General features: G+C 39.8%; 2 protein-coding genes across 2 annotated transcripts; both read right to left on the reverse strand.

Moving 5' to 3' along the window:
* Positions 1–12,109: 12,109 nt before the first annotated feature.
* LOC129903900 (MDIS1-interacting receptor like kinase 2-like) lies at positions 12,110–14,735 on the reverse strand. Its single transcript, XM_055979421.1, has 2 exons — positions 12,656–14,735; positions 12,110–12,551 (listed from the first exon to the last, which is right to left on the reverse strand). Exons 1-2 carry the CDS (start codon positions 14,604–14,606, stop codon positions 12,205–12,207), a joined length of 2,298 nt encoding a protein of 765 aa, XP_055835396.1. The 5' UTR covers positions 14,607–14,735; the 3' UTR covers positions 12,110–12,204.
* Positions 14,702–16,562, reverse strand: LOC129903510 (probable leucine-rich repeat receptor-like protein kinase At1g35710). The gene is made up of 2 exons (XM_055979072.1): positions 14,821–16,562; positions 14,702–14,729 (listed from the first exon to the last, which is right to left on the reverse strand). Exons 1-2 carry the CDS (start codon positions 16,491–16,493, stop codon positions 14,702–14,704), a joined length of 1,701 nt encoding a protein of 566 aa, XP_055835047.1. The 5' UTR covers positions 16,494–16,562.
* Between the last annotated feature and the right edge of the window lie 5,069 nt (positions 16,563–21,631).

The raw sequence follows: 21,631 nt of genomic DNA on the forward strand, positions 1-21,631 counted from the left end.
AAGGAATACCAAATTCTAGTGCTTTTGTCGTGAGTCTTGAACCTAGAATGAGAAAGTATGAGTGGAACATTCACTGCCAATGGTAAGGCAAAGATTAGTGAAGATTTCTAATCATTAAAAAAAGGAGTAAATGCCATGAATGGAAAGTTGTTCACGTATGTTCAATTGTCGCCACTGGTTTCGTAAACCAGGTGGTTTCAATTGTCAACAATTTTATTTTGTATCCCATTATAAATTAAGTTTTGATATATTGAGATAAGTAATTAAATGTTAGGCATATTATGTTATATAAATTCCATTAAATTTATGATATTGGGGAAATTAAGATTTAACCCTAGGCTTGAAATTTAGAAAATATAAGATTTGGTTTATTAATTGGCATCAAGATTTGGGAACTTGATTATAGATTTGTGTGAGTTTTGGGTCTAGGATAGACATGGGTGTTGTTAGTTTTGAAATCTTATTGTGGTTAATTATTTATTTAGATCATACTTATTTGGAAACCCAGCGAAAAGGGAAGGCTCAGGTCTCAGAGTAATTGCGTGATTATTTAAGGCAAGTGAATTTCTAAACCTCAGTTTAAGCTTATAGATGCTTGTATTTCCGTGTCATATATACTAGGGAGTAATGAAAAATTGAACTGGATTATTGAATGTATGATTGACCTTAAAAAAAATGGAGATGAGAGTATAAAATGGTGATCTAAAGACATGTATTGGTGGAATTGATATGTTGTGATTTTGGACATGTGAAATGACTATGTTGATGTGAGATATGAAAAATTATTGTGGTTGTCATGTTATTATCGTGAATTATATGAACATGAATTGATTGCACTAGTTCTGACATATTGTGTTGATACTGAAAATGATATGAAACAAAAGGGGTCGGGCCACACGCTCCGTGGCAGGTATTATGAAATAAAGGGGTCGGGCCACACGCTCCGTGGCAGGTATTATGAAACAAAGGGGTCGGGCCACACGCTCTGTGGCAAGATATATGTATTGAGGGGATGGGTCACACGCTCCGTGGCAGGTTACATGGACAGAAATGTCCCCCATGGGTTCCGGACTGTGATTCAGCGGATGTGTACCGATAGGACAGACATGCATCATCTTATTGCATTTCATCGCATTTTGTTGATATTTGTGAATTTGTGTTTACCCCTATATTGCTCTGTGTATGTTGAACTTGACTTGGTATGATTCATTGATGAGAATTTGTGGACTGTATTACTGTTGTTATTGTACAAGTGTAGAGTTGGGCTGATCTTATGCAGGTTGTAGTTAAGGAGGTTCGGTTGGAGGACAGGAGTACTTGTATCTGTTAAACTTTGCTTAGTTTTAGTTATCCACTTGCTGAGTACCGTGTTGTTTGGTACTCACCCCTTGCTTCCACACTTGTGTAGGTGGTGAGCCCGGACCTGCTTGATCTTCTAGCATTTTCTACTACATCTGAGGCTGTCATTCCGAGTGTCGAGGTAGCTGTCACATCTATCTAGCGGACACCTCTTGCTCTTTTATTATGTTTTAGTCCTACTCTAGAGACAAAGACATTGTGACTGTATTTTCTTTCGTACTTCGATAATATATTAGTGGCTTATATACGTGACAACCAGTCTTGGGGGATTTTGGAGATTATTTATTTATTTTTGACTAAGCTAAACCTTGTTTTATCTCAATTACTTCCGCATTTACTTTCCATTGAGTTTTAGGCTGACTTGTCTCGGTGGGTTGAGATGAGTGCCATCACACCCGGATTCGGGTCGTGACAAAGATGGTATCAGAGCCCCAGGTTCATAGGTCTCACGTGTATACAAGCCAAGTTTAAGTAGAGTCTTGCGGATCGGTACGGAGACGTCTGTACTTATCTTCGAGAGGCTATGAGGAGTTTTAGGAAATTTTCCCTTTGTTCTTTCACTTTGTATCGTGCGTGTTGTGTTGGTACTGAATTTTTGCGTGTCCTTTCTGATAGATGGCCAGGACCAGAATTACAGCTAGAGGTAGAGGAAGGGAGGCACTTCCCGAGGTTGATGTTGGAACCCCAACTAAGGGTAGGGATAGAGGCCAAACTAGAGGCCGTGGTCGGGGTGTGGCGGCAGGTAGAGGTCGTGCCCGAGGGGCGGCGCCAGCTAGAGGTCATGCTAGAGAGGCTTCTCTTGAGCCACAGATTGATGGTAGAGAGGAACATGTCCCTCAAAAGTCTACTACTGTACCATTGCTTCAGGCCACTTTGATACGAGTATTGGATGCGCTCGAAGGATTTAATCAGAGTGTAAGGGTGAATGGTACACCTGAGGGTTCTCAGACTAGAGCAGGAGCTCAGACCCCACGGCAACATCACATTCCAATTGTTCAGGGTCCGGTGGACCAGCCACCTACGGGCCCTAGAGAGGATGAGGATAGAGTACAGGTAGGAGGAGCCCAAGTTGCACCTGTGCTCATGTTGACTGACGACGAGCAACGCCGATATGAGAGGTTCCGAAAAATGGACCCTCCACAATTTCAGGGTGGGAAGACTGAGGATGCACACGAGTTCTTGACCATGTGTCGAGAGTTGTTGGAGACAGTAGGGTTAGCTGAGACTCATGGAGTTCGTTATACTACACTATAGTTGCGTGGACCAGCCAGAGAGTGGTGGAGAGTGTATACGAGTTCCAGACCAGTTGGGTCACCCCAGATGACTTAGGATGAGTTTGCTAGTGCCTTTTATGACCGTTTTATCCCCTGGAGTGTGAAGGAAGAGAGCCGATTACGGTTTGAGAATTTGAGGCAGGAAGGACTTACAGTTGCTGAATATGAGACTCGTTTCTACCAATTGTCCAGACATGCCATGGCTGTCCTTCCTAATGAGATAGAGCGGATTCGCAGATTTGTGCGAGGACTGAACTATACTATTCGTACAGCAGTTTTTCGACCGGCCCGTGAGGGCGCTTCTTTCTAGTCTATTGTGGGTGCTGCCAAGGAGGCGGAGTTGATGGAGAGAGAGGAGTTCGGGGACCCCAAGAGGGCCCGTGCTTCTGGTCAGTTTTCGGGTACCTCATCTGGAGGTAGAGGGTCCTATAGAGGAGGTGGTTCCTTTCAGCGTAGAGGACCAGTTCATGCATTTATGCCAGCTTATAAGGATGGTCAGACACCTCGTGGGTCCTACAGTACAGGTCAGAGTTACTAGAGGTCACAACAGAGGCCGATGAGCCAGGGTAGTTATACAAGTTCTGCAGGTTCATCGCAGAGGTTTTCACACGGGAGAGTATGTTATACTTGTGGTGATCCAGATCATCTTTCATGGCAGTGTACATCTCAGGGTCGAAGAGGAACCCAGCCTAGTTCTTCAGTTTCAGTTAGAGGACCAGCGTCGCCGGTCAGAGGTCGAGGTAGAGCCCAGACTAGTAGAGGTGGTCGCACTCTTGGTAGGGGTGCTAGTGGTGCTATAGTCCCTCAGGGAGGAGGTAGAGGTGTTGGGCAGGTCGGAGGTAGTAGGGGAGCTCAGTGTTATGCTTTTCCAGGGAAATCTGAGGTTGAGGCTTCCAATGCCGTTATCACAGGTATTGTCTCAGTCTGTCATCGACCTGCATCTGTATTATTTGATCCAGGATCTACATTTTCTTATGTGTCTGCCTATTTTGCATCTAACTTTGATTTGACATATGATCGTATGTCCATGCCCATTTATGTTTCTACACCCATGGGTGAACCCTTAGTGGTGGATCGAGTATATCGATCCTGTCTTATTTCCTTGGCCGGGTATGATACTTGGGTAGATATGATTATTCTGGGGATGGTAGATTTTGATGTGATATTGGGTATGAATTAGCTTTCTCCTCATCGTGCTATTCTCGATTGTTATGCTAAAACTGTTACCTTAGCGATACCTGGTGCCCCGAGGATTGAGTGGAAGGGTACTAGTGGCTCCTATCCCGGTAAGGTTATCTCATATATTCATGCTCAGAGGTTAATTGATAGAGGGTGTATGTCTTATTTGGCCTTTATTCGGGATACCAGTATTGAGTCACCTCCTATAGATACTGTTCCAGTGGTTAAGGAGTTTTCTGATGTATTTCCTACTGATCTTCCTGGTATTCCTCCGGATAGGGATATTGATTTTGCTATTGACTTAGAGCCTGGCACTAAACCTATTTCTATTCCTCCATATCGCATGGCTCCAGTTGAATTGAAAGAGTTGAAGGATCAGTTGCAAGACTTGTTGAGTAAGGGGTTTATTCGCCCTAGTGTGTCTCCTTGGGGTGCACCGGTTCTGTTTGTAAAGAAGAAGGATGGGACTATGAGGATGTGTATCGATTACAGGCAGTTGAACAAGGTAACTATTAAAAATAAATATCCTCTTCCTCGTATTGATGATTTATTTGATCAGCTACAGGGAGCGGCATTGTTTTCCAAAATAGACTTGAGGTCTGGTTATCATCAGTTGAAGATTAGGGCATCAGATATTCCTAAGACAGCTTTTCGGACTCGTTATGGTCACTACGAGTTTTTAGTGATGTCATTTGGGTTGACGAATGCCCCCGCAGCATTCATGGAGTTGATGAATGGAGTGTTCCGCCCGTACTTAGATTCTTTTGTGATAGTATTCATTGATGACATCCCGGTGTATTCCAAGACTGAGGCAGATCATGTCCGCCATTTGAGGTTGGTACTTCAGAAATTGAGGGAAGAAAAGTTGTATGCAAAGTTCTCCAAGTGTGAATTTTGGCTTGATTCTGTTACATTTTTAGGACATGTGGTGTCCAAAGAGGGGATTAGAGTGGATCCAGCTAAGATTGAGGCAGTTAGAGGTTGGACAAGGCCTACTTCTCCTATTGAGATTCGTAGTTTTATGGGGTTAGCTGGTTATTATAGACGGTTCGTGTAGGGATTCTCCACTATTGCAGCTCCACTGACTAGATTGACTCAGAAGGCCGTGGATTTTCATTGGTCCGATGAATATGAGGCGAGCTTCCAAAATCTCAAGACTTTATTGACTTCGGCTCCTATTTTGATGCTACCCGAGGAAGGTGTGGGATTTACTGTATACTGCGATGCTTCTGGCATTGGGTTAGGCGGTGTGTTGATGCAGAAGGAAAAAGTGGTTGCTATTGCCTCGAGACAGTTGAAGGTCCATGAGAAAAACTATCCTACTCATGATTTGGAGTTAGCGGCTGTGGTTTTCGTGCTTAAGTTATGGCGTCATTACCTATACGGTGTGCATTGCGAGGTCTTCACCGATCATAGGAGTCTTCAGTATATATTCAGTCAGAGGGATCTGAACTTAAGGCAACGTAGATGGCTCGAGTTACTGAAGGACTACGACATAACTATTTTGTACCACCCAGGAAAAGCCAATGTGGTGGCAGATGCCTTGATTAGGAAGTCCTCTAGTATGGGGAGTCTTGCCGCGATCCGAGTTGAGGAGCGACCATTAGCCAGAGATGTTCAGAGGCTAGCTAATAGCCTTGTCCGGTTGCAGATTTCAGAGGATGGTGGTGTTCTTGCCTTTATGGAGGCACGTTCTTCCTTGATTGACCAGATTCGGGAGAGACAGTTTCAGGATGAGAAGTTATGTATCATTCGAGACAAGGTATTAAGAGGTGAAGCTAAGGAGGCGATACTTGATTCGGAAGGTGTATTGAGGATTGACGACAGAATTTGTGTGCCTAAGGTGGGTGACTTGACTAGATTGATTTTGGAAGAGGCTCATTGTTCAAGGTATTCCATCCATCCGGGAGCGGCCAAGATGTATCATGATCTGTGCCAGCACTATTGGTGGTGTGGGATGAAGAAGGACATCGCAGAGTTCGTATCCAAGTGTTTGACTTGCCAGCAGGTAAAGTGTGAGCACCAGCGGCCTGGGGGTGTGAGTCAGAGGATGCCTATTCCCACTTGGAAGTGGGAAATGATCACCATGGACTTCATTATGGGTTTACCTCCCACCGTGGGTGGCTACGACTCTATATGGGTGGTGGTTGACAGACTAACCAAGTCTGCCCATTTTATTCCAGTTAAGGTAAGGTACACGGCGGATAAACTAGCCCAATTGTATATTAGTCAGATCGTTCAGCTTCATGGTGTCCCAGTATCCATCATTTCGGATCGAGGTTCAGTATTTACTTCGCATTTTTGGCAGGCATTACAGCATGGTTTGGGCACTAGACTTGATATGAGTACTGTTTTTCATCCACAGACTGATGGTCAGTCCGAGCGGACGATCCAAGTGTTGGAGGATATGCTCCGAGCTTGTGTTATTGATTTTGGTGCTAGATGGGATCAGCACTTGCCCCTAGCGGAGTTTTCCTACAACAACAGTTATCACTCCAGTATTCAGATGGCTCCATTTGAAGCTCTGTATGGTAGGCAGTGTCGATCTCCTATCGGATGGTTTGACTTAGCTGAGATGGACTCCTTAGATACAGACTTGCTTAGAGATGCTATGGAGCAGGTTCGTAGGATTCAAGGTAGACTCTTGACAGCCCAGAGTAGGCAGAAGAGTTATGCAGACCGGAGAGTTCGACCATTGGAGTTCATGGTGGGCGATCATGTTTGGCTTCGAGTGTCGCCCATGAAGGGCGTGATGCGGTTTGGGAGAAAGGGCAAGCTCAACCCTCGTTTCATTGGCCCATTTGAGATTTTGGCGCGAGTTGGAGAGGTGGCCTATAGATTGGCCTTACCACCTAGATTATCGGCTGTGCATAACGTGTTTCATGTTTCCATGCTTCGGAAGTATGTTCCGGATGAGTCTCATGTGTTGTCACTCAATTTAGTGGAGTTGGGTCTAGACTTGACATTTGAGGAGGAGCCTATAGCCATTCTAGATAGGCAGGTTTGTAAGCTTAGAACCAAGGAGATAGCTTCAGTGAAGGTACAATGGAAGCACCGTTCAGTCGGAGAGGCGACTTGGGAGACAGAGGCTGATATGCGTGCCAGATATCCTCATCTTTTTGAATCTTCAGGTATATTCCTTTGCTTTATGTTCGGGGACGAACATGATTTTTAGTGGTGGATAATGTGATGACCCGTTTGGTCATTTTGAGAATGAGTCATCTCTCTTCCATAAAATACTCTCTCCGAAAAAAAAATAAAAATAAAAATTAAATTATAAATTTTAGACTATTCAGTAACTACGGTTATTTAGTTGAGGGGTAACTTTAGATAACTAATTTAATTGGTGGGCTAAAGTGTTAATTTATTTAATTTCATATACCACTTGACCTATTTATTAAAATAAGTTAAAGAAGGTTTTTATTTACAACACAATTAATTTTCAAACCCTCAGACTAAAGGAATTGAACGTGGCTTCGGCGAACGCTTCAGGTAATAGTCGGTTACGTTTTCTGCTAAGATTAATGATTGCATATATGAGTAAGGAATTAGTGTTATAATTCTAGATTGAAAAGAAAAAGAAGAAGAAGTAAATGAATACCAAATTCTAGTGCTTTTGTCGTGAGTCTTGAACCTAGAATGAGAAAGTATGAGTGGAACATTCACTGCCAATGGTAAGGCAAAGATTAGTGAAGATTTCTAATGATTAAAAAAAAGAGTAAATGCCATGAATGGAAAGTTGTTCACGTATGTTCAATTGTCGCCACTGGTTTCGTAAACCAGGTGGTTTCAATTGTCAACAATTTTATTTTGTATCCCATTATAAATTAAGTTTTGATATATTGAGATAAGTAATTAAATGTTAGGCATATTATGTTATATAAATTCCATTAAATTTATGATATTGGGGAAATTAAGACTTAACCCTAGGCTTGAAATTTAGAAAATATAAGATTTGGTTTATTAATTGGCATCAAGATTTGGGAACTTGATTATAGATTTGTGTGAGTTTTGGGTCTAGGATAGACATGGGTGTTGTTAGTTTTGAAATCTTATTGTGGTTAATTATTTATTTAGATCATACTTATTTGGAAACCCAGCGAAAAGGGAAGGCTCAGGTCTCGGAGTAATTGCGTGATTATTTAAGGCAAGTGAATTTCTAAACCTCAGTTTAAGCTTATAGATGCTTGTATTTCCGTGTCATATATACTAGGGAGTAATGAAAAATTGAACTGGATTATTGAATGTATGATTGACCTTAAAAAAATGGAGATGAGAGTATAAAATGGTGATCTAAAGACATGTATTGGTGGAATTGATATGTTGTGATTTTGGACATGTGAAATGACTATGTTGATGTGAGATATGAAAAATTATTGTGGTTGTCATGTTATTATCGTGAATTATATGAACATGAATTGATTGCACTGGTTCTGACATATTGTGTTGATACTGAAAATGATATGAAACAAAAGGGGTCGGGCCACACGCTCCGTTGCAGGTATTATGAAATAAAGGGGTTGGGCCACACGCTCTGTGGCAGGTATTATGAAACAAAGGGGTCAGGCCACACGCTCTGTGGCAAGATATATGTATTGAGGGGACGGGACACACGCTCCGTGGCAGGTTACATGGACAGAAATGTCCCCCATGGGTTCCGGACTGTGATTCAGCGGATGTGTACCGATAGGACAGACATGCATCATCTCATTGCATTTCATCGCATTTTGTTGATATTTGTGAATTTGTGTTTACCCCTATATTGCTCTGTGTATGTTGAACTTGACTTGGTATGATTCATTGATGAGAATTTGTGGACTGTATTACTGTTGTTATTGTACAAGTGTAGAGTTGGGCTGATCTTATGGAGGTTGTAGTTAAGGAGGTTCGATTGGGAGGACAGGAGTACTTGTATCTATTAAGCTTTGCTTAGTTTTAGTTATCCACTTGCTGAGTACCGTGTTGTTTGGTACTCACCCCTTGCTTCCACACTTGTGTAGGTGGTGAGCCCGGACCTGCTTGATCTTCTAGCATTTTCTACTACATCTGAGGCTGTCATTCCGAGTGTCGAGGTAGCTGTCACATCTATCTAGCGGACACCTCTTGCTCTTTTATTATGTTTTAGTCCTACTCTAGAGACAAAGACATTGTGACTGTATTTTCTTTCGTACTTCGATAATATATTAGTGGCTTGTATACGTGACAACCAGTCTTGGGGGATTTTGGAGATTATTTATTTATTTTTGACTAAGCTAAACCTTGTTTTATCTCAATTACTTCCGCATTTACTTTCCGTAGAGTTTTAGGCTGACTTGTCTCGGTGGGTTGAGATGAGTGCCATCACACCCGGATTCGGGTCGTGACAAGGCAGCTGTCTATATCCATCAGCAGGTTTTCCCCTTAACATCTGCAAAGCATGCTCTTTTGAACGTCATGCCTGTTGATAGGTAATATCAATTCCATACGCTGATTTAATATCCTCTCGTATATCATTAGGGGTGACAATTCTCTTATGATTAACCAATTTAGGGGCTGTGAATGCACTAACAAAAGCCTTTGTAGCATGAATTTTGTTGAAAATCCTATCTCTCAGTGCACATAAATGTTCACTATTAAAATATCTAACTTTGAATATATCCGATTTTTTCCAACATGAAGCTTTCATTCTCCAACAACATCCTTCTGAAAGGCATACTAACACATAACTGCATTTGTATTAAAAAAATGACATGTATCATATCAATATTTTTTCATTTATAATATCAACAAATACAGTGACATACTGATAGGAAGTGTGTCAACCCATGTACTTGATACATGCTTCTTTGTATGTATTGTTAAAAAAAAACATCTGATACATAGAGTATTATGAACCTGATACATACTGACAGCATTATTATCATTTTTTAACTGAGTTACAGGAATGGAGTTTTGATGTATCATGACATGAAAAATTATTTTATTTTAAGAATGTATCAGATACAGACAGTAATATGTATCTGATACATACTGTTGGATACTATCCAACATCAAAATTTCCAAATGCAGAAATGGAGTTTTGATGTATCATGACATGAAAAATTATTTTATTTTAAGAATGTATCAGATACACGTATCTGATACATACTGTTGGATACTATCCAACATCAAAATTTCCAAATGCAGAAATGGAGTTTTGATGTATCATGACATGAAAAATTATTTTATTTTAAGAATGTATCAGTTACACACAGTAATATGTATCTGATACATACTATTGGATACTATCCAACATCAAAATTTCCAAATGCAGAATATGCGCATACCTTTTACTGTCGGATCTTTTAACCTTGAAATTAAATTCATTATTGATTTTGTATTTGGCCATTACATCAACTAGAGTTGCTTTATCCTTATAGAATTGATTCTCCTTCACTTCCGCACCATTTGTATCATCTATGTAGTTCGTCAACTCCAATTCTGCTATATAACAACTTGTAACTTTACCAGATTCTTCTAAACCAAAATTGTGGGACTCCAGATGTACTGTCGAATTCACATTTGATTCGGCACAAACGATTGCTCCAGATGTACTGTCGAATGATTTTATCTCACATCTTTTTATATCAAAGCTTGATATGCACAGGGGATAATTCACGAAACCAGGCTCTTTCTTCTTCAACTCTATGTAAAGATTAACACCCATATCATTACGAATATATATTGGCGATGAGTTACCTTCAACTATGTATCAGATTTCAATTTCTTTCTCTGATTCATCCACACTCAATTCAGCAGCGATTGCTGCTTTTAAATTTGAGTAAGATACATTGTCACCGACAACGATTCCATCACTTTTGTATTGTTCATAAGTAATATCGGATTGCCAAACTCCAGAATGTCTCAGTAGTATCGGGATATTCATATCGATTAATTGATGAAACGCGAAGTTTGCTTTGAATTGATGCTCTGTTGTTTTCCTTGTAGTCGATGCTCTGACTTTTGGCTTCAAAATTCATCTACATAACTGTCGCCTTCTTTAATAGATCAGTAATTGATATAAAGAGCCAATCTTTTATCTATAAATAGCTGATGTGCATTAACTATTCTATAGCTAAAGTTATGTATCAGATACATAACTTATGTATCAGCAAAAGTTGAAAAATAATTGAAATCAACTTCGGTATGAATTGATGCTCTGTTTTTTCCATTCGAGATGACGCTATGTTTTTTGGCTTGAATCTTCATGGACATAACAATTGTTTTTTTTAACAATTGATGTATCATATACATAACTGATCTATCAGATACATAACCCAAACTGGAAAAAAAAATGGAAACGAAGTTGGTTTGAATTTATGCTCTGTTTTTTTTTGCTTAAATCTTCAACTGCACAACCGTTCTTTTTTTAACCAAATTAATCCCATTAATTAGATCACTAATTGACTTGAAGAACCAATCATCCCTTATATTAAGATACTATTCATAAACAGATGATCTTCATTAATTACTGATTGGATAATTGATGTATCAGATACAAATCTAATGTATCAGAAAAGTTGAAAAAAAGGGATATCGGGTAATTTTGATACAATGAGGGATGTATAGTAATTAAACTTTTCCATTATGGGATTTAGATAAAATTTACAAAAAAAAATCCATCTATTTATGAACCCAAGTATAATTTATATCTAACCTTTCTAGTCATCGGTTTGATATGGAAATTCATTCACTCCGTAAGAGATGATTCATAAAATGTGGAAAGATTATATTTAAAATAGTTATAAGTTACTATGTTATTATTTATTTTTTCACTAATGGATCTTCATAGGTAATTGTAATAGCTAATAATTGTGTTATTAATAGTATTTAGTAAAATATTGTGTTGCAATTTTAGGATATGTATTAACTAGTTCATTATAAAAATAATAATTTTGCCCCAAACTTAATTATGCGTATTTTTGATAGTTTTAGAACTTATGGATAAAAGACATGTTTCATTTTATTTTTTTAAAGGTGAAATATGTTTTCCGAAAACAGTAAATTAAAAACAAGGAGCTGGAGTTGGTCTTTTAACAGATTTCAGAAAGAGTCATATTTCAGAAAAATTATGGCAGGACGAATTTATGGTTATTAACAACAGTGACTAGTATGGTATTTGCTTGGATCAATCATGGCCAAAAGGAAACTTTTAAGAGTCGCAAACCAAAAGACTAGTAAATCATTAAAACTAGAGTTCCTGCATATGTTTTACAGAACAGTCGAAAGCAACAAAAAATGCAACAACTTGAATTCTTGATTTTTTCTGAAGGCCAAAGAAGCAGAAGAAATTTATTTCTCTAGTGAAATATCTCCAATATTTTACAACCACAATTTCTGTTTATTGAGATGTTAGTTTGATACATATCAGGGATTATGTAGCTCGCCTTACATGGGGATTTCTCTGACGAGTATGTGGACGTGCATCCATTGATGATAACTTATGAGATATGAAGTGCATTGTTGGCCTTGATTTTGGAGTTTCAAGCAAACAAGAGCATGCTAGCTTGATGATAAAAACCAAAACCTCTTTTACTCTATCTTCAGGATATGGAAGACGTTCATCCAGCAAATCGCTAAGCTGCTCATGATCTATAATCGATGAATTTGCTAGCACAGTAATGTATTCCCCAAGATGCTTTCCTCTGATTATCTCCAATGATAATACTCCAAAGCTATACACATCACACATTTGCGTAACCTTCATAGTATATGCAAGCTCTGAACAATACAATTTCCAAAACAATATTAACAATTTAAATGTGTTAATGAGATAAACACAATGGAGTGTTTGGCTATAGTTCATGAAATATTTAAAAACTTACCAGGTGCAACATAGCCATATGTGCCTGCTAGCGTAGTGCAGTTGGATGAGTCTGGCTTGAGAAGCTTAGCTATGCCAAAATCTGAAACACGAGCTTCATACTCGGAGTCAAGCAAAACATTACTGCTTGATATGTCTCGATGAACAATTGGTGGTGAACAATCCTGGTGCATGTAAGATAAAGCAAAAGCAACACCTTTGATGATATTCACCCTTTTAAGCCAATCCAATTTCTTGGACTCAACTTCATTGCTCAAAATACTAGACAAACTCCCCCTCTCCACATACTCATAAACCAAGAATGAGTGATGTGCATTCGAACAATAGCCGTAGAGGTTCACAATGTTCCGGTGCTTGATCCCAGTCAATGCCCTTACTTCATTCATGAAGCTTTTGGGATGTGTATTCTCAAATGAAGAATGAAGTCTCTTCACAGCTATATTCCCTAATGATGGAAGGTTTACCTTGTAAGCGCTTCCGTGTCCTCCCTGCCCGATGCAAAATTTTGCATCAAACTCTTCTGTGGCGTTTAAGATGTCCCTGTACAATGCCTTTCCATCTAACATGGATATTGAAAGCCAACCATCATCCCTTCTTTCAACATCTCCAATTTTCCTTCTTTTATCACACATAAACGGAACACCAATGAAAACACAGAGTAGAACTAGTGCTCCCATAACAGGAAGTACAGTGATGAGGATGAGTTTACTTCCCTTCGCCAATGAGTGCTTCTTCACCACAGAAGATGGTCTTTTGCAGGGCTGAAATCCAGTTACATTGCCGCAAAGACCTTTATTACCTTCTAATGAAGCATTAATAAAAGCTTTATTATTAGGGATTGAACCCTCCAACTCATTGTATGACAATACGACATCCTGCAAACCAGTCAAACTTTCGAGTTCTTCCGGAATGCACCCAGATAGGCCATTGTGGGAAAGATTTAAGTTTACCAACACCTTCAAATTGGCTAACTGAGGGGGCATATCTCCAACCAGAAGATTATGGCTCAAATCAAGTACATTAAGCTGAGTTATCCTCCCTATCTCCATTGGAATATTTTGGCCAAATTTGTTATTGCTCAGGTTCAACTGAAACAAGTGCATGAAATCTCCTATAAACGTTGGGATCGACCCATTCAATCTGTTGTCTGACAGATCGAGGGACTCTAACTTTATCAGTGACCCAAGTTCCCGAGGCATATTGCCTGAAATATAGTTGTTTTGCACAAAAAGATTAACCAGAGAGGTTAATTTTCCAAATTCCTTTGGAATCTGCCCAATCAAATGATTAGATGAAAGATCTAGTCCTAGAAGCCCTTTGATGTTTCCAATTTCTTGTGGTATGCTGCCACCAATGTTATTTCTGGCTATCCGCAGATCAGTCAATTTTTTGCATTTCCCCCAGTTGCTGCTGAGTTCACCATGAAAATCATTGTCACTCAAATCAATGAACAGAAGCCCTGGATGGATGCCAAATGCATCAGATAAATTCCCACTAAAACTGTTGTTATTGAAGCGAACCCTTTTCAAACTCCAGCACTTGCTCAAGCTTCTTGGGATTGGCCCTGTAAGATTGTTACTATTGACTGTTAAGTTCTCAAGTTTCCCACCTTGGCAAAGCCGCTCGGGCAACTGGCCTGATAAGTCATTGCGAGACATTGACAGGGAAACCAAGTTATCCAAATATGCAAGTTCGTTTGGAATGGGACCAGAAAGTTGGTTAGAATAAAGGCGCAGAGTTTCAAGCTCCGTTAAATCGCCTAAAGTGGTTGGAATTGAACCACTAAGCTGATTATCGGATAGCTCCATATCATTGAGGTTTTTCAAATTCCCCAACTCACTAGGAATGGGACCAGAAAGTTGGTTAGAATGAAGAAACAAAGTTTCAAGCTCCGTTAAATCGCCTAAAGTGGTTGGAATTGAACCACTAAGCTGATTATCGGATAGCTCCATCTCATTGAGATTTTTCAAATTCCCCAACTCACTAGGAATGGGACCAGAAAGTTGGTTAGAATGAACGTACAGAATTTTGAGGCCAGTTAAATCGCCTAAAGTGGTTGGAATTGAACCACTAAGCTGATTATCGGAAAGCATCATATCATTGAGGTTTTTCAAATTCCCCAACTCACTAGGAATGGGACCAAAAATTTGGTTAGAATGAAGGTACAGAATTTTGAGGCCAATTAAATCGCCTAAAGTGGTTGGAATTGAACCACTGAGCTGATTATGGGATAGCTCCATATCATTGAGGTTTTTCAAATTCCCCAACTCACTAGGAATGGGACCAGAAAGTTGGTTAGAATAAAGGTACATAGTTTTGAGCTCCGTTAAATCGCCTAAAGTGGTTGGAATTGAACCACTAAGCTGATTATCGGAAAGCATCATATCATTAAGGTTTTTCAAATTCCCCAACTCACTAGGAATGGGACCAGAAAGTTGGTTAGAATGAAGGTACAGAATTTTGAGGCCAGTTAAATCGCCTAAAGTGGTTGGAATTGAACCACTAAGCTGATTATCGGATAGCTCCATATCATTGAGGTTTTTCAAATTCCCCAACTCAGTAGGAATGGGACCAGAAAGTTGGTTAGAATGAAGGTACAGAATTTTGAGGCCAATTAAATCGCCTAAAGTGGTTGGAATTGAACCACTAAGCTGATTATCGGATAGCTCCATCTCATTGAGATTTTTCAAATTCCCCAACTCACTAGGAATGGGACCAGAAAGTTGGTTAGAATAAAGGTAGAGAGTTTCAAGCTCCATTAAATCGCCTAAAGTGGTTGGAATTGAACCACTAAGCTGATTATCGGATAGCGCCATATCATTGAGGTTTTTCAAATTTCCCAACTCATTAGGAATGGGACCAGAAAGTTGGTTAGAATAAAGGTAGAGAATTTTGAGGCCAGTTAAATCGCCTAAAGTGGTTGGAATTGAACCACTAAGCTGATTATGGGATAGCTCCATATCATTGAGGTTTTTCAAATTCCCCAACTCAGTAGGAATGGGACCAGAAAGTTGGTTAGAATGAAGGTACAGAATTTTGAGGCCAATTAAATCGCCTAAAGTGGTTGGAATTGAACCACTAAGCTGATTATTGTTTAGCTCCATAACATTGAGGTTTTTCAAATTCCCCAACTCACTAGGAATGGGACCAGAAAGTTGGTTAGAATAAAGATAGAGAGTTTCAAGCTCCATTAAATCGCCTAAAGTGGTTGGAATTGAACCACTAAGTTGATTATCGGATAGCGCCATATCATTGAGGTTTTTCAAATTCCCCAACTCACTAGGAATGGGACCAGAAAGTTGGTTAGAATGAAGGTAGAGAATTTTGAGGCCAGGCAAACCAGAAAGATTATTACTCTGTAAAAATAAATTCTCAAGTGACTTCATTTTCCCTATTTCTGCAGGAATTGAACCAGAAAGTTTACTATGGGATAGTGAGCCGATTTGAGGTGGGATTTTGCCTGAAAACTTATTAGACGACAAGTCAAGATAGACAAGATTAGTGAGGTTTCCTATTGCAGGGGGGATGATACCAGAAAACTGGTTCATGCTAAGATCAACATATTGAAGAAACGGGAGAGATGAAAATGGAAAATCATAGAGTGTACCAACAACACTAGAATTCGTAATATTCAGCCTGTTTATCCGACCATTAAAGCACATAACTCCATACCAATCCCTGCATGAATCAGTACTTAGTGTCCATGAAGCCAATAAGGAATTATTTTGGTTTAGGAAAGTTGCTTTCCATTTGAGGAGAGCAGTTGCTTCCTCAGTGGAAGCAAAAGTAACAGTGAAGAGAGTGAAAAACTGAAGGAAATAAAATATTCTGGGAATCATCTTGAAGGATAAAAGATTTCAGTTGTTTGTTTTTGTTATTGATTACTTGTGCAGTTATAGTTTAATATTGCAGTGAATCACTACAAGTCTTGCTGAGTTTAATTCTCAGTTTGTAAAACACGGGTAGAATTAGAACGACTTGGAAGTCAATGAGTCACTGTTCGTGTAAGTATATACCAACGAATTAAAAGTCATTTCGTAATTGACGGGCTACAAGTCATTGCACTATTTACATTTCAAATGACGGGCTACAAGTCATTACACACGACTTGTGAGTCAATGGATGTAATTCTCAGCTTGTAAAATACAGGGTAGACTCGGAATGACTTGGAAGTCAATGAGTTACTGTTCATGTAAGTGTGGTACTTAGCCTTAAATTAAGATGAGGAAATATATCGGGAGATCTCCAAAAATATATTCAAAAGTCATTTTGTAATTGACGAGCTAATGGACATGCAATAGAAAGAAATTAAACAACTTGCCTTTCAAAAAAGCTTATTTTTAATTTGTCTTTTAATAATAAAACTTATGCTCAGTGGGCATAAGTTCTCAAGTCATGCAGTGGGATATTATGACGTAAAAAAATAAACTTATGCCTGCAAAAGTTGTTTGTCATGAAGAAAAAAATTGAAGTCCAACACAAACTTTTAAGAACATAAGTGTCAATGACCCTATCAATAGTTGTATCATTTTTCGGACCATGACTGCGGAATGTTGCAATTTTTGTTGGGATGGCCCAAGAAGAAGAAATGTCTCACAGTTTTTGTTCGGATGGCTGAAATTTGTAGCGCTTGGAAGTGAGAAGAAAAAGAGCAGCACAAAATGTGGCAAGTCTCGAGTATTACAAACTTCCAGCTATTATAGATATAAACTTACCAATGTTTACATCAAACCATAATTTGTATTATTAGATACAAATCATTAAACATAGATTAAGTGATAAAAGTATATGTGCAAACAAGTCATGCACCTATTGGTTTATTGTAAACACCAAATGTGAAAATATCTCACCAATAAGATTTATATGGGGAATTCTTCAATTGGCTAAGGCAGACAGTAAAAAGACAGAAGAAATTATAAATGTCCCCACTCCACGCGCAGCAAACCTGACATCTCTTGGCAGGAATATACATTAGTTAGCCCATACATAAGAAAATTGAAGCATGAAACTTTAGCAATAGCAACAGGTCCATCACACACTACCTTCGACTTCTCGTTACAGCCTCATTAACCAACCATAATGAGCAAACCCTACGAAAAAACAAATGCTTCTGAAGGAATATCTAGTCACCTTTCCCAACTTCCTCACCAAACCCACAGCCATTTAGCAAAAAGTACTTGTCCAATATGGTAATTAAGCACATACTATTGAAACCCCTATGAGAGGGCACAAATTCTTAGAGAGAGAGCACCTTAACATAGTAATTTATCCCCTACTTGCATCCATCACCAGAGTTCTAATACACAAGCACATTGGAACCCTAATAGACAAAGGGCATCATGCCCGCCTATAGTAATGAAAATACCGTAGCCGCTATCCCATAACCTCAACTAAAAGGTTGTGGCACTAAAACCACTAGGACCTCAAGAGATCAGGAGTTCCAATTCCCCCTCTAAATGCCATTGGAAAGTTCTACTGTGACTTCTATAAACTAATTGCAAATATGAAGATAATACGGAAGGTGGGAATACATGCATCCAACTACTAGAAGATGGAGTCGAAGAAGGTTAAGTTTGATAAATTAACATCTCACAGGAATCGATCAGATCTCCAAATCGATAATGTGCACACATTTCGCTGAAAAAATAACCACTGAAACATCGGATGGTGCATATCAGAGGAGACTGATAACAATATAAACACACAACTTGCTGGATCTTACTATGATAATATGGGAGTACTGTAACACCCCTCAAAAAATTTTCCTAAGGTTCGGACCTTTCTTATATTCGGGTAGGGTCGAACTCGAGTATTGTGGAGCATTTGCATGAGTAAGATGAGTCTTTGAGAAATTGAGCAGCGTTAGAGGTGATGTGGGTCATGAAGGACCCCTAGGACCAAATCAAATCCAAAAGATTCGTCGTGGCTAAGTTTGAGGAGGAGTTCGCATAAGGGGTTGACTTCTAACAATCCTATCTTTTGAAAGACGACAATCTCGGTAGCCCACGACCCATCAAACTAAAGATCATCGAGTCTTATTTCCAACGCCATCAAGAATGTAATTTTTAGAGTTCGGAGTCGAAAGATATGACGATCCTAAGATGAACTAGCACGGCAGGGATTTTCAGGCCTGGGTTGCAATTGCTGGAAAACTAGGCTTCGCGCCACAGTGGCGCGATGTGCCACTATCGCGCCAGGAACACGCCTCAGTAGTTTGGTCCCTGGCGCGATGCGCCACTATCGCGCCAGGAACACGCCTCAGTAGTTTGGCCTCTGGCGCGGCGCGCCACTACGAGGTGTGCAGGGTTTTTCAAGCCAATTTCCAGAACCCAGAAAATATGTCCTTGGCGCTGTAAGGTCGCGACGCGCCACTATCTCGCCAAGAATGTGCCTCAGTAGTTTGGTCCTTGGCGCGGCGCGCCACTACGAGATGTGCAGGTTTTAGGCGTAATCAGCCTGGCGCTGCAATGGCGCGATGCGCCACTATCGCACCCAGGGCATTTTTAGCCTATTTTCAGAATTTTTAAGAAGGGGCAATTTGGGAATTCAACCAAATTATATATGTATCATCTTTGGGCATTTTGGGATCACAATTTGCAGCCCCACTCTCTCTCTAGAAAAGCCCTAGAAAACTCTTTCTTCTTCATCTTATTCTTCTTCTCCATTTCCAACAAGAGATTGTTTCAAGAGCTTCAAGACTTCAAGCTTTCCATTCAAGACCCAACAACAAGGTTTCTTCAAGAGTATATTCTAAGGTATGTAAGGCTATGCAAAACATGGGTTGAGTCCAACCATGTGCCCTACTCTTGCTTTGAGGTTAGATGTCCATGAAAAATGGAGTTTCTAGGTATGGCTTATGTTTGAATGAGTTTTGTTCCTTATTTATTTGATGCTATATGTGTTGATGTTGTTGAGCTAAGAATTTCCTAAAACCTTCATGTTAGTATGAGTTGATGAAGAGGACTTATTAATATGTTTTTGTTGATCTCTTTAACCATGTGATTATGTTGCATAAGTCAATTTCCTTAAATGTGTTATTCTACTTGAATTGTTGAGCTAAAGTCATAGAGTTGTGATGAGTATTGAGGAGATGTCATAAATGCTGATCTAAATGAGGCTTGATCGAGTTGATTGGAGGATAGAATTGACGAGTGGACAAGGTCCTAAATGAGACTTGCCATTATGACTTAATTGAGTTGAGAATGAGGATAGAGTTGATGAGTGGGAAATGTTCCACATGAAACTAGCTGTGAGGGCTTGTTTGAGATGATTAGAGGGAGTCTTATGAGCATAGAGTCATGGGAGGAGTATCGAGCACCGAAGCGGGTAAGAGTATAGTCCATACTCGAACCCCAAAAACTACGACGTCAACGTAGGTAAGGATAGAACCGTTAAAGTCAGATGCTTCCCATGGGATCAAACCGTTAAAGTCGGATGTTTCCCATTTATTTATCCTGACATGATAGGACTTGACTAATCGATGATATCCATGATTAGGGAGGCGTTCATTCCCTGGCAAGGTATGGACGGACGTGGCAACAACGTCTGATTGTTGTACTATCACTGGCTCATAGGTGATGGTTGTCGGATAAGAGAAACTCCCATTTAGGTCTTGATAGTGCTCCGAGTCAGTTGAGTTGAGTAGCTTATGAGTTAGTTCCGTCTAAACTATTCTTGTTAGACTTAGGACACTTGAGTGAGTTGTCATGTATGTAGGAGTTGAGATCCTGAGTTGATGTTGATGTTTTCTGATGTTTGTTTCATCCGGCTATTTTACATACTCGTACATTTCATGTACTGACGCCATTTGGCCTGCATTATTTCATGATGCAGAGACAGGTACTAGAGATCATCAACCGGTGCTCCGTTGAAGATCCACATACACTTCCATCCAGTTGGTGAGTCCTCCTAGTTTCCGGAGGATGTTGAGCTTTCGTGTATAGTTTTATTGTCATTTCCTTTATTTTGATTGTCGGTAGCCATGGGCTTATCATTGGCACCTTCTAGATTTTGATAGAGGCTTCATAGACTAGAGTGTGGGAAGGTTGGACTGTTATTTTTTTGAGAAGCCTTATTATAACTGTTTTGATGAGTTGATAGTAATTGGCCCTCGGCCACCATATTATGAATGAATGATTGTGTGACTGAATCAGGTGGTTCGCTTGAAGGCCAGAAGTAGATTTCGAGTGCCGGTCGCACCTAGGGTACCCTCGGGGCGTGAAAAATATGGTATCAGAGCCCAGAGTTCAAGATTCTTAGGGAGTCTATGAAGCCGTGTCTAGTAAAGTCTTGCTTATGGGTGTGTTGTGCACCACACTTATAATCAGGAGGCTATAAGACATTAGAAATTATTTCACTTCTTTTATACTTTGGAATTCGTGCGATAGAGTTAAACTCTATAAAACTCCTTTTTAATTCGTGCGTTTGTACGTTACAGATGATGCCTCTTAAACGTACGGCTAGCCAGAGAAATGTTGACAACGCCGAGATGCCTCAATCAGAGATACGCCCAGTAAGGGCTAGAGGCCGACCTGTGAGATATGCGGAGGCACCTCAAGTGTCTGCTACTCCGCCTGCACCCACATCAGAGGCAGAATTTCGTGGGGCGATTGTAATGCTCATGCAATTAATGGCTGCTCGGAATGGTAACCAGAGTACGCCCACTCTTAGCTCTAGTTCCCAAGAGCCATCTGCTGCCACTAGAATTAGAGACTTTCTGAGAATGAATCCGCCGGCATTCACGGATTCTAAGGTTGATGAAGATCCCCAAAATTTTATTGATGAGATGTGGAAAATTCTGAAAGCTATGCATGGTACGGATATTGAGGGGGTTGAGTTGGTGTCTTATCAACTCAAGGATATGGCAAACATTTGGTATAATCAATGGAAACAAGGTAGAGGTGAGGATGTTGAACCTGCTATGTGGGATGAATTTGAAGGAGCTTTTCTTGACCACTTCTTTCCCCGAGAATTAAGG

This window comes from Solanum dulcamara, chromosome 9, assembly GCF_947179165.1.
Source record: "Solanum dulcamara chromosome 9, daSolDulc1.2, whole genome shotgun sequence".
Classification (NCBI taxonomy): domain Eukaryota; kingdom Viridiplantae; phylum Streptophyta; class Magnoliopsida; order Solanales; family Solanaceae; genus Solanum; species Solanum dulcamara.

Excerpts from the sequence above, each read along its gene's own strand:
- LOC129903510 (XM_055979072.1), bottom strand. The coding sequence starts at position 16,493 with ATGATTCCCAGAATATTTTATTTCCTTCAGTTTTTCACTCTCTTCACT. Across the intron at positions 14,730-14,820 it reads TTAATTGGCCTCAAAATTCT|CTTAGTGGTTCAATTCCAAC; the intron begins GTACCTTCATTC and ends TCCGATAATCAG.
- LOC129903900 (XM_055979421.1), bottom strand. The coding sequence starts at position 14,606 with ATGGAGCTATCCGATAATCAGCTTAGTGGTTCAATTCCAACCACTTTA. Across the intron at positions 12,552-12,655 it reads ATATGGCTATGTTGCACCTG|AGCTTGCATATACTATGAAG; the intron begins GTAAGTTTTTAA and ends TGTATTGTTCAG.